Source organism: Sinocyclocheilus anshuiensis, unplaced genomic scaffold (assembly GCF_001515605.1).
Source record: "Sinocyclocheilus anshuiensis isolate Anshui unplaced genomic scaffold, SAMN03320099.WGS_v1.1 scaffold801, whole genome shotgun sequence".
In the NCBI taxonomy this organism is placed as follows: Eukaryota; Metazoa; Chordata; class Actinopteri; order Cypriniformes; family Cyprinidae; genus Sinocyclocheilus; species Sinocyclocheilus anshuiensis.
Window position 1 is genome coordinate 31,191 of NW_015536541.1, and position 13,295 is coordinate 44,485.

At 37.6% G+C, this 13,295-nt stretch overlaps 2 protein-coding genes across 2 annotated transcripts in view; both read left to right on the forward strand.

The window, feature by feature from the left end:
• Nucleotides 1-8,193, forward strand: part of LOC107697483 (dimethylaniline monooxygenase [N-oxide-forming] 5-like) — a 9,248-nt gene extending 1,055 nt beyond the window's left edge. Inside the window, exons 2-9 of the mRNA XM_016498294.1 lie at nucleotides 5,407-5,558; nucleotides 5,652-5,840; nucleotides 5,935-6,100; nucleotides 6,227-6,369; nucleotides 6,495-6,694; nucleotides 6,875-7,230; nucleotides 7,573-7,645; nucleotides 7,761-8,193. Of these exons, the coding sequence (XP_016353780.1) occupies nucleotides 5,427-5,558; nucleotides 5,652-5,840; nucleotides 5,935-6,100; nucleotides 6,227-6,369; nucleotides 6,495-6,694; nucleotides 6,875-7,230; nucleotides 7,573-7,645; nucleotides 7,761-8,193 (1,692 nt within the window). The 5' untranslated portion in view covers nucleotides 5,407-5,426. The remainder of the gene's footprint in view (nucleotides 1-5,406; nucleotides 5,559-5,651; nucleotides 5,841-5,934; nucleotides 6,101-6,226; nucleotides 6,370-6,494; nucleotides 6,695-6,874; nucleotides 7,231-7,572; nucleotides 7,646-7,760) is intronic.
• Nucleotides 8,194-9,577: 1,384 nt separating this feature from the next.
• LOC107697494 (protein PRRC2C-like) overlaps nucleotides 9,578-13,295 on the forward strand; it is a 50,202-nt gene continuing 46,484 nt past the window's right edge. Inside the window, exon 1 of the mRNA XM_016498302.1 lies at nucleotides 9,578-9,993. The gene's annotated coding sequence lies outside the window, so the exon portion shown is untranslated. The remainder of the gene's footprint in view (nucleotides 9,994-13,295) is intronic.

The window sequence follows — 13,295 nt, forward strand, 5'->3', positions numbered from 1 at the left end:
GGTCATTTCCTATAAGGGACTTCCCATACTATTGCACACCTCATATTAAAACCATTTTACTGCAGCATTTTTTAGATATGGGATATTATTCTACTTCAGAGGCCTATAAAGACCCCATTTCTAATAAGTAGAAAAAACCAGTGGTCAGTTCTTATACGGGATGTCCCATACTATATGCACACCTCATGTGAAAGCATTTTACTGTAGCGTTTTTGAGAAATGAGACCATATGGCACTTTAGATGGCTATAAAGACCCCATTTCTAATAAGTAGAATAAATGATTGGTCAGTTCTTATACAGGACATCCCGTAGTATACGGACACCTCATACGAAACCATTCTGCTGCAGCATTTTCAAAATATGACACATTAGTACAATTTAGAGGGCTATAAAGACCCCATTTCTAATAAGTAGAAAAAACCAACGGGCAGTTCCTATAAAGGACGTCCCATACTATATGCACACCTCACATTAAAACATTTTAGTGTAGCGTTTTCGAGATATGGGACATTATTGCACTTTAGAGGGCTATAAAGAACTAATTTCTAATAAGTAGAAGAAATGAATGGTCAGTTCTTATATGCACATTCCATACTATACGCACACCTCCTATAAAGTCATTTTACTGCAGCGTTTTCGAGATATGGCACATTCTTATACTTTGAAGGCTATGAAGACCCCATTTCTAATAAGTAGAAAAAACCAATGGTCAGTTCTTTTACGGGACGTCCCATACTATGTGCACACCTCATATGAAACCATTTTACTGCAGCATTTGTGAGATATGAGACATGAATACATTTTGGAGGGCTATAAAGACCTTATTTCTAATAAGTAGAATAAATCGATGGCCAGTTCTTATATGGGATGTCCCATACTATACGCACACCCCATATGAAACCATTTTGCTGCAGCATTTTTGAGAAATGGAACATTATTCTATTTCAGAGGCCTATAAAAACCCCATTTCTAATACGTAGAAAAACCCAATAGTCAGTTCCTCTATGGGACATCCCAAACTATATGCACACGTCATATAAAAACATTTTACTGGAGTGTTTTCGATATATGGGACATTATTACACTTTAGAGGGCTATAAAGACCCCATTTCTAATAAGTAGGAAAAAAAAACTGATCAGTTGGGACGTCCCATACTATATGCACACCTCATATAAAACCATTTTACTGCATCGTTTTCGAGATATGACAGATTATTACACCCCATTTCTAATAAGTAGGAAAAAAAAACTGATCAGTTGGGACGTCCCATACTATATGCACACCTTATTTAAAAACATTTTACTATAGCATTTTGCAGAAATGTTAATTTATTGTGTTTCAGAGGCCTATAAAGACCCCATTTCTAATAAGTAGAAGAATGATCATAGATGCTTATAGAGAGGTGTAATCTAAGTAAAAAAAAAGTTGATTCTTATAAGTAATTTACCATCTTCTATACATACATCAAAGGAAAACATTTTACTGTATCATTTTTAAGGAGCATGCTATTATTTCACTTATAGAGTCATAAAACTGTAAAATTAAGCATTCTAATAAGTAAAAAATCAACAACCAATTCTTATAAGGGACCTCCTATACTATGTGCACTGATCAGGAATAGCAGGTGAAGTGAATAACATCTCTTCATCACGGCACCTGTTAGTTTGTGAGATATATTAGGCAGCAAGTGAACATTTTGTCCTCAAAGTTGATGTGTTAGAAGCAGGAAAAATGGGCAAGCTACAGATTTGACAAGGGCCACATTGTGATTGCTAGATGACTGTGTCAGAGCATCTCCAAAACTGCAGCTCTTGTGGGGTGTTCCTAGTCTGTAGTGGTCAGTATCTATCAAATGTGGTCCAAGGAATGGGTCAGGGCTGTTTTGGCAACAAAAGCGAGACCAACACAATATTAGGAGGGTGGTCATAATGTTATGCCTGATCAGGATATAAAGACATTTTACCGTAGCAATTTGGAGTTCAAAGTCAAGAAAATTCTCAGAAACTCCAGTTTTGAGAACTATAGAAATATTATTCCAAATAAGTTGAAAGAAAAGGCTATTTCTTCTATTTCTTCTTCTAGTTCCTTCTTCTTTTTCAGCACACCTAATGTGAAGTATGTGTACTGTGGCAGTTTGTAGTAGCATGCATTCATACACAACAAAACACTCAAAGACGTTTTAATATTTCCTCATTTTTGCAACCTATAGAAATGTTTTTTTTTTAAATAAGTAGAACAAATAATGGCCTTTTCTTGCAAAGTACCTCCTACTCTGTCAGCACAGCTAATCAGAAGTCTGTGTACTGTGGCAGTTAGAAGTTGCATACATCCAAATAAATAAAAAAAAAGACACTATTGTTTCTCCAGTTTTGAGGCTTATAGAAACGTCAGTTTAAATACATAGATAAAATAATGGCCTTTGCATGCAAGGCACTTCCTACTCTATAAGCAAATATGAAGTCACACACACTTCAGAACTGTCACCTCACACACTGTCTGAACACCTAATATGGAGTCTTTGCTCTGTGAAAGTTTAGAGTAGCATGCATCTGATGGATGCATGGATGGATGGATCATAGCGTATGCCCAGTCTTGCTTCTGGAGATCTCACTAAAAGTTCAGCTCCAAACCTAATCTAATTAAGAGTCAGGAACAATAGATAGTTACAGATAGGTTTGCTGGAGCAGGACTGACACTGAACTCTGGAAGAAGGTAGATCTCCTGAAACAGGATTGGGTATCCCTCATATTTTATGTGCCTTTTAAAAATAGTCAGTTTCTACTTATGTGGTTAAATAGTGTTTTGTTGTATTAGGATACATGTTACTCCAAACTGCCACAGTACACAGACTTCATTTTAGCTGTGCTGATAGGAGTAGGAGGTGCCTTGCATGAAATGGCCATTGTTTTTCTCTACTTATATAAGGTGACATTTCTATTCGTCTCAAAATTGGAGAAATTAGGCAAGGTCTCAGAATTTTCTTGACTCTGAATGCATGCAACTCCAAATTGCTACACTAAAATGTTTTTATATAAAGGTTTCACATATTAGGTGAGGTCCCTTATAAGAATTGTTTTTTTATTTTTTATTTTATTATTTATTGGAATGGATAAATGTACAGTTTTATAACTCTATATGTGAAATAATTGCATGCTCCTAAAAAATCATACAGTAAAATGTTTTCCATTGATTTACTCATACCCATTTTTTTTACTTACTAATTTATACTTCTCTATGAGCCTCTGAAGTGAAATAATGGTGCATTTCTCTAAATTCCCTCAGTAAAATGGCTTCATATAAAGTGTACATATGATATGAAATGTCCGATTTAAGAACTGACCTTTCATGTCTTCTACTTTACAGAAATGAGGTACTTATGGCCTTCTAAAGTCTAATAATGTCCCATACCTCGAAAACGCACAGTAAAATGGTTTGATATGAGGTGTGCATGTAGTATGGGACGTCCTGTATAAGAACTAACCATCAGCATTTTCTACTTATTAGAAATGGGGTCTTTATAGGCCACTGAATAGAATAATGTCCCATATCTCGAAAACGCTACAGTAAAATGGTTTGATATGAGGTGTGCATATAGTATGGGACGTCCCATATAAGAACTGGCCATTGTTTGTTTCTACTTATTAGAAATTGGGTCTTTATAGCCCTCTAAAACACCATATAGTCCCATATATCAAAAACGCTACAGTAAAATGTTTTGATATGAGGTGTGCATATAGTATGGGACGTCCTGTATAAGAACTAACCATCAGCTTTTTCTACTTATTAGAAATGGGGTCTTTATAGGCCTCTGAATAGAATAATGTCCTACATCTCAAAAATGCTGGAGTAAAATGGTTTGATATGAGGTGTGCATATAGTATGGGACGTCCTGTATAAGAACTAACCATCAGCTTTTTCTACTTATTAGAAATGGGGTCTTTATAGGCCTCCGAAGTAGAATAATGTCCCATATCTCAAAAATGCTACAGTAAAATGGTTTCATATGAGGTGTGCATATAGTATGGGACATCCCGTATAAGAACTGACCATTGTTATTTTCTGCTTATTAGAAATGGGGTCTTTATAGCCCTCTAAAGCAACATATAGTCCCATATCTTAAAAATGGTGCAGTAAAATGGTTTCATATGAGGTGTGCATATAATATGGGACATCTTGTATAAGAACTGACCATTGTTTTTTTTTTCTACTTATTAGAAATTGGGTCTTTATAGCCCTCTAAAACACCATATAGTCCCATATATCAAAAACGCTGCAGTAAAATGGTTTGATATGAGGTGTGCATATAGTATGGGACATCCTGTATAAGAACTAACCATCAGCTTTTTCTACTTATTAGAAATAGGGTCTTTAAATGCCTCTGAAGTTGAATAATGTCCCATATCTCAAAAACGCTACAGTAAAATGTTTTCATATGAGGTGTGTTCCTACAATTACCGTAATCACGGTAATACGCGCGCACACAAATGTCAATGGCGGCTGGCTTGACCGTGTTTTTCTGAACCGCGGCTGGCTTGACCGCAGTGAAATATTGTAACGCTTGTTATTTTTATTGTGACAGTATTGTATGACAAGAACTTATTTGACAAGTCCTTTTAGTAAACTAAACGTTTTGCATCGTGTTTTTTATTTTTTATTGGCTTTTTAATTTTTATTCTGCTCTCGTAGAGCGAAAAACACCAAAACTATGGCCTTGTGGTCACTTGATCTAATGGACAACATCCCATGAATTATTCCCCTGGAATACTCGATTTTCTTCCCGATTCATGACCCGCGTCTTTTTGAGGGTCTTTCTAATTTTCATGGAAGCGCTTAAACACATCTTTTACCAAGGCAGCATCAAATAAATGTGAATTTATATAAGATAATATACATATGTAATGTGTATGGCGTTTTTCATTTTGAAAGGGTAAAACACAGGAATATGGAAGGTGTAAATGCAATTTAGCCAGTTAAGAATATGAAGATTTGCCATTACTACATAGCCTAATGCATGTTAATGTACTGTATACTTTAAGCTTGAGATAAAAAGGTAAATATCACCTTGCAAGCAGAACATTTTCTCTGCATCAATTTCAGTTTGTAAAATTATGCAAAAAGTGTGGAAATATTATTTTATTGTGTGTAATAAGGGTATATAAAATTCTGACTATGAAATTGCATGACAAAAATAATGTAATTTCGACAATGGAAAGCTATCAAACACTGCATAATGAGATATGATGGAAATAACACTGGTGGATGGATTCATGCTTCTGAAAAAATGACAAATTTCCATAATAGAATGAAAATCATATGAGTTTAGAACATCAAATGCATGCATAATTGATGACCATTTTTGATAAACTATTACTTTAAATTGAGTTTTTCTATCATCTGCTTAAAGTCTGACTGTTGTGGATCGTCATGGCTAAACGTGTTGCTGTGATTGGAGGAGGAACCTCTGGGCTGGCCTGCATCAAATGCTGCCTGGATGAAGGTCTGGAGCCAGTGTGTTTCGAGACCAGTGATGACATTGGAGGACTCTGGAGGTTTAAGGTGAGACATGTCTGTATGATTGGACCCTTTGAAGAAAAGAAGGAACAACATGTTGCAAGAAAATGATCCAGTTTGCATGTCTTTCCATCTTAGGAAAATCCAGATCCAGATCGTGCTAGCATTTACCACTCTTTGATTATCAACACTTCAAAGGAGATGATGTGTTTCAGTGATTTCCCAATCCCTGCCCACTTCCCAAACTACATGCACAACTCCCTCATCATGGACTATTTCCGCATGTACGCTGACCACTTCCAGCTCAAACGGCACATCCGCTTCCAGGTCAGAACTGAAGCTGACACATTAAAACTGTGAAGTTATAAATATACTGTACTGTATTTCAAATATTCACAAGGTCATGGTTTGTGTTTCCTAGACAAAAGTTCTTCATGTTACACCAAGGCCAGACTTCCCTCACTCTGGACAGTGGGATGTAGAGACAGAGTCCAAAGATGGTCGGAGAGAAAAGCAGGTGTTTGATGCTGTGATGGTCTGCACCGGACACCACTGTCACCCTCATCTCCCTCTACAGGACTTTCCAGGTGCAGCACATGTGATAACTAAGCAAACAGGGTCTATGTGCAAAGTGCAACAACATAATGTCAATAAAGGCATAGTAAACTTAGGTGTACAAGAGTCATTAGGCCTCATTCAAATCCTCTCTTTAGGAATAGACATATTTAAGGGGAAATTCTTCCACAGCCGTGATTACAAAAACCCTGAAGAATGGCGAGGGAAGAGGGTAGTTGTGATTGGCATTGGGAATTCTGGAGGAGATATTGCTGTGGAGCTGAGCAGAATGGCCAAACAGGTGATATGCCACAACTACAGTATACATATAGAGTATATATAAATTCATACACATAAAGTGTATGAATTATTATACTCCTATTTAAGCTTCTGTTTTCCACATTGTATCCCTTACTTTAATTCCAGGTTTATCTGAGCACCCGAAGGGGATCTTGGATACTAAATCGTGTAGGAGACAAAGGTGTTCCAACAGATATGTTGTTTAATAACAGAATGAATGGTTGGCTTTCTCAATTGTTGCCTGTTGGATTTATCAGCAATTTCGGAGAGAAACTACTCAATAAACGGTTCAACCACAAGCTCTATGGGCTGCAGCCTGCACACAGGTACTGTGAACACTGGGAGAAATAAGACTCTGATGATGTTGGTCAGTCTTAATATTGGTACTTAAGTATGAGGAGGTCATCTTTATAAATGTAGAACAAGACCGAATCCATGAATGTTTCTTTGCTGCAATTAACCCTCTTTGTAGTGTATAATTTAATGTCTGTTGTTTTTCCCCCCAGAGTTTTCAGTCAACATCCCACAGTCAATGATGACTTACCAAACCGCATCCTCTCCGGTACTGTCTCAGTCAAGCCAAATGTTAAAGAGTTTCGTGGGTCAAGTGTGGTGTTTGAGGATGGCACTGTTGAAGATGACATTGATCTGGTGGTGTTTGCCACAGGCTACACTTTCTCATTCCCCTTCCTGTCTTCACATGCAATTCCTGTCTCAAAGAACAAGGTATCCCTGTACAAATACGTATATCCCCCAGGATTGGAGCGCCCAACTTTAGCAGTGATTGGTCTGATCCAGCCTCTGGGAGCCATTATGCCCATCTCTGAGATGCAAGCACGCTGGGCCGCACGTGTTTTTAAAGGTATCAAACATGACGCTGACCTCCTATACTCTAAAAAGGGAAGAACCTTTAACATCCATGGAACCTTTCTATTGCGCAAAAGGGTTAAAAGATGCATTTTTAAAAGTTTAACTTAAGTTAACACTGCATTTTTAAAATGCTGTGTCATGCATGAGATGCTGCAAAAGACTCAAGATGTGAGTGCAACGGTCAAACACTTCAATAAAACCCTGTATTTACGTAATTATTTCATGAAATGACCCTTAAAAAACATTAATGTGAAACATGAACATGTAAGAACATTATTAATGTTAATAAGTATACAGTGTTTTTGTATGTAATAAACTGTGATATCCTCACTAGGACTGTGCAAACTGCCACCAATGAGTGCAATGATGAAGGACATTAAAGCAAAAGAGAAAGCAATGGCTAAAAGGTTCTCCACACTTAACATCTCACATGAACATATATCACAGCATTTACACAATTCCTACAGTTAAAAGTATGTAATTTAGTGGATCTTGATGACTCTTAATCACACTCTCATGCAGGTATGTGGCCGCCCAGAGACACACCATCCAGGTCGACTACATCCCCTACATGGACGAGTTGGCTAAACAAGTAGGTGTCTGTCCTCCTATCCTGAAGTTGCTCCTGACAGACCCTAGACTTGCTCTGAACATCATCTTTGGGCCCTGCACCCCGTACCAGTTTCGGTTGCACGGACCGGGACGATGGGACGGTGCACGTCAGGCCATCTTGACTCAGTGGGATCGAGTCGACGAGCCCCTGAAAACACGCTGTACACCAGAGCCGCAGTCACAGCGCTCCTCTCATTCACTCATATTCTCAGTGTCTGTTGCAGCGCTGCTGTCTGCTCTGTATTACAGCAGAGCCAGTCTGCATGCACTCATAGCAGACCCTTCATCGCTCCTGGACAAGATCAGGGCTTTTGTACCTGAGTACATGAGTCGATTAGGCTAAACTGTAACAGTGAAAAAAAGTAGTGTCTGAAATTCTTACATTCTGTGAATTTTCTATAGTAATACTGATACTGATTTTTAGACTTGAAGAATTCCTTTGATTTATCAGCAAGTGCCTTAACAATTGAAAAACAGTTTGTGCATAATGTACATTTTATTGTAAAATTGATTTTATGTGTAGTTTTGTATGTAATTTTAGTTTTGTAGTAGTGTAGTTTTGTATGTAATTGTTTTAATTGTTGAAAACCAGCATGCGCCATTAAACTAATGAAAAGAAATGTATAGATATACTTTTTCAGCACTACATAAGTGATTTTAACCACAGAGAGCGTATTAGATTATTTCCAAGTAATATCAAAATGTAACTATTATTATTAAGAAATAACCAGTTGTAGTATTGATAAGAAAAATAAATCAATAAAAATAACAGTAAATCAGTGTGGAACCACATTTAATTTTACTGGATTGCTCACAGTCAATAATTAAATAAATGCTCACAGTCGGTAATTAAAAAAGTGCAATTTATTGTAAATTAATTTTATTGTAAGTTGCGATGTAGTAAACCTATAAAACAGCGAGTCATGCATGCTCATTATTACTGATGTAAATAAAAGTATAGACACTTGACAGCACATTTCTTATGGATAGGCAATAAAAGTTGTAAAATTGGGTCACTTTAAAGGTCGCTATTAGGACACTTCACACATGAAAGTATGGTAATTCTATCATTTTAATTGTATATATTTGCCCACAACACTAATTTCTCAAAACATTTTATTTGATTTCCCACAGAATTTTTTTGTGTGAACTATTCCTTAAAGATTATGAAAAACAAATTCAGTAAATGTACACTACACTAGAGATATAAAATCTAATCACAGTTCAGACCCCTTTATTTTGCTCATGACAAAATGTGTAGTGACTGCATTTTACTAGCGAGTAACAAAGTACAAATTCTCACAAACCATCTTTCATGATGCTTATTTAAGGCCTAGTTGTATGGAAAAGAGCAGTGTCATCATTCTGCCAAACATCTCCTTTTGTGTTGCACAGAAGAGAGAAAGCCATACGGTTTGGTGTTATGCGAACGACCAAAGATATAATATAGTAGATAAAACAGCTACTCATGAAAATTTATTGTGGACAAATACAAGCTTGGAGTATTCATGGAAAATATTGTTTCAATAATAAGTAAAAGAGGTTACATTTAAAATATTATATTGTATATATCCAACTAGGCTAAAGGTGTTTGCTATGTACACTCTCTGGCATTTTTGTGTATATATTTGCATAATTTGTTATAATAAAAAAAAACGACCAGTCCAGCGTCTTCCAGAAAGTATAAAGGACGCCATCTGCGGTGTCTGACATGTTGAAGGCGCTTCTTCGGTCGCTGACGCTACGCAGCGCCTGTACGCGGTGACGTCAGGCTCTCGTGGATTGGCGCGCTGCCATCTTTGATTGTGCGACAGGCCGCGGCGCGAGCGGGGCCCTCTCTCGAGCGCACGAGAAACCGCCCGTTACTGCTCCCCTCACACCGGCGACGTGACCAAAGAGACGTAACGAGAAAGAAAACGATAGAGAGAGAGGGAGAGAAACGCTTCTCTCTTGTTGGTGGAGGAGGTTTTGTGGGTCGCTAACCGCTCGGCTAGCTGGGACTAGCATAGCACGAGTTTTTGTAATCCACAGCCGGCCTCTCACACACACACGCTCAAACACACAATACAAAGGGCCAGGACACAGACCTTCTGGACGGAATAAACGATATACTTGAAGAGAGAGACGGGACCGGCGGAGATAGGTATGTTAACGGCTAGTCAGCGTGCTGCAGCTGCTGCTCTTTTAAAAGAAAAGATTCGGTCTGGCTAATGTTAGCACTGCCGTGAGCAACGACACACCACGCAACCAAACCCAGTTTTCTTTTCTCTCACACAGGTCAGCATTAATATGGACAGGTTAAGTTTATATGTTGCTGAAAAGATGATAACCGGACAGCTTGGGGCAGATTTGGGGTGAATGGGGGGTTTGAGGGCACCTCACGGGGCCCAATTGACCAGCCATTTTTAATAAATGACACATTTTACCCGTGAAATACTATTGGGGTTGTTCGGAAAATTGTTTTGTTTGTTAAACGACATGTTTGATTCATCCACTCGACCTCAAACCTATAGTTATAATATTGCATTTTAAAGCTGAAAGGCACGTTTGAAGTGAAGCAAGACACTTGTTACCCAGTGTCCTATTCTTGGTTGTGCAGAGGTAGGTTAGCCAAAGGTGATGGCTCGCATGACTTTTCCCACGTACATCAAACAAAACATTAAAATCAGTGCATGCAAATGAGCAGCCACAACTTCCACTTTACTACATGCAGGTGTGCTAAGAGGCACTCAGTAGCTGCATGCTTATTCCCCACCAGGCTGACTTGTGTATATGTGTGATTTAACAGTGTAAATTCTACTGTATCATATTTGATACATGAAACTAAAGCATCTAAAATTGATCGACCTGGTCAAAACTTGGCTGAAAAACCTGTGGTACACAATCTTCTTGCTCTCTGCCCTCAGATTGATAGTTTGTACATGCTTAATAGCAAGTAAAATACGTTTCGGAATAATTGTTTTAGGCTTTTGAGGAAAGTTTATTTTGTAACTCTGTCATCATTGTATTGCATTAAATTATATGTTTTGTCTACACAATTGAAACAACAGAGCTTTAAGCATAAAATGAAGCATTTAAATATCATCTTACTAAGACATTATTGGGAGATATAGAGCGACAACTCATATTTTTATGCATTTAATGCAAGTAGTCTGCTATGCTGTTAAACTCTTTGATATACAAGCTGTCAAAATTTCATCTTTCTTTTTGGACACATAAATAACTGCATCTGCACCATATTGCATGTTTTTGCTCAGTTTGGGCCTCTGAATAAAATCGAGGTGATGAGCTACATATTCTCACTTTATGGACTATAAAAGCCTGATGTTTCAAATATGATGCAAAATATAAAATGCATGCAAACATTTGTAGTTCCCTCTCGAGCTTTCACGAGACATCACGGAGATATTTCTCCGTTATGGGAACTCCTTCCCTTCCAACCTTTCCTAAAAATTAGATTTTTCTGAATGCAATTTGATATTGCAGGCTTGATAGGGGTTAAACAATTTGGCGTTATCTTAATGTATACTTCATTCTTTTGTGATCCATGTCACAAATTACTCATTCTTTTTATATGTATGATGATGTGTCATGGGCCTTGAAACTGTAGTTCCATGGGGTTTTGTGAAAATGGCATTACACTGAGCAAGTCCGAAGCCTTTGGGCTCAAAGCACAACCGTGTCTTTCAACAGAATCAGGAACAAGTTAGATTTGATTCATCACCTTGGCAGCAGGACTCGGGAAGATACTTGTGAGTGTCAGTAGAGGAAGACGATCATTTAACTTCCACTTAAAGAGCTTTACATATTCATAAGAGGAAATGCTATTGAGAGTACCATTGGTTGAAATAAGACAAGCCTTGAGGGGTGCTTTTAACAAAGAAAGAAATAGAGCCACAGAAACGAGATCAAGTGAATGTTTTGAGGATTCTTGGTAACTCTGGATCAGGTTGAGCTGTGAGGATTCATATTTGAGTATGTTCTTCATTGATTTAAGAATGCCCCTCACCAATCAATTGAAAACATATTGACTTTTCTCATCTCCCAGGGACTGCAGCTCAATGCCAGTGATTTCTTGGATGCTCATTTGGGAATGTCAGTAGAAAGCAATGATTGGCTTGTGTTTTTGGGTGGCAGATGGCCAGGTGATGGGGGGTATGATCAGATGTCGGAGGTTGGGGTTGGAATTAAGATCTTAAGAATTAAGATGTTTAATTGAAACCTCCAATGCATCTTATCTTAATATAAGAATATATATTACACAACAATAATAACTGTTGTTTACAACAAGTTTTGCATGCCTGGAATTGGTTATTTAAGAGTCACTTTTTCCCAGCCTTTACCATTTTGGTCTTAGATATCCAAAGAATGAATCATGCTCTTTTGGGGTGTTTAGCCATTCATCTGTTTGTCTCCATCTCCTGTCCTGGAAGTCTCGAATAAAGAGGCAGTTGAATTATGCCTTTCCTCCCTTTACAATACACCAGACAGCTGTAAAGGTGACATCTCTTGAGGTGTAGATTGAGAGGAAATTGGCATTTAGCCTATCTGGTGAAGCTAAACAGTTTTCCTTATTGAAATCTTTGTCTCAGTAAATGCAGATAACCCAAAGTAAAAGATGACCGCTTTCACTTTCATTACACCTTCCGTCTTATCATGTGACTTTTAGTTTTTGTGGTGTAGAGCTGGTTTGCATGATGCTCAGTTTTATGCACGTATTTGATTTGGCATGATTGTTGCCTTTTAACTCTGTCCCAGAAGTGACCAACTGTTAAAATGGGTTTAAGGCTGGTTGCTTCAGTCAGTGTTCAGTCATATGTTTATTCATATTAAAGCTGTGACTTTCTAACAGCTTCTGAAGATTTTAGTGTTAATTTATTCTGTTCTGGATAGCATTATATTAGGGATGTAACGATTCACTCAACTCACGATTCGATTTGATTCACGGTTTTGATTTCACGATTCGGTTCACGATTAATTTTTTACAAAATGAGATTTAAGACAAATTATAAATTAAATGTGTCCTTTTATTATTGCTTGGACAAAATGCTGCACATTTCTTTGTGAAATAACACTATAATAATATACTAATATAGCACTTGCATATTATTGCTCTTTTGTTGGTTTTGATTGCTCCTATTGTCCTCATTTGTAAGACGCTTTGGACAAAAGCGTCTGCTAAATGACAAAATTTAAATATAATGTAAATGTAAATAACAAAACTACATTAAAATTTTTAAACAAGCCCCAAATCAAATAAGTAACACAAATAAAATAAATCTTTATTCTGTGTTACTTCTGAAGCCATACGATGCGTCGCCCTTTAACGCGTACGATCACACTGGTGTGATCGGTCTTGGCTGGTCCCTGAAGCGTAAGATCACACCGGTGTGATCAGTCTTGGCTGGTCCCTGAAGCGTACGATCACACCGGGGTGATCAGTAT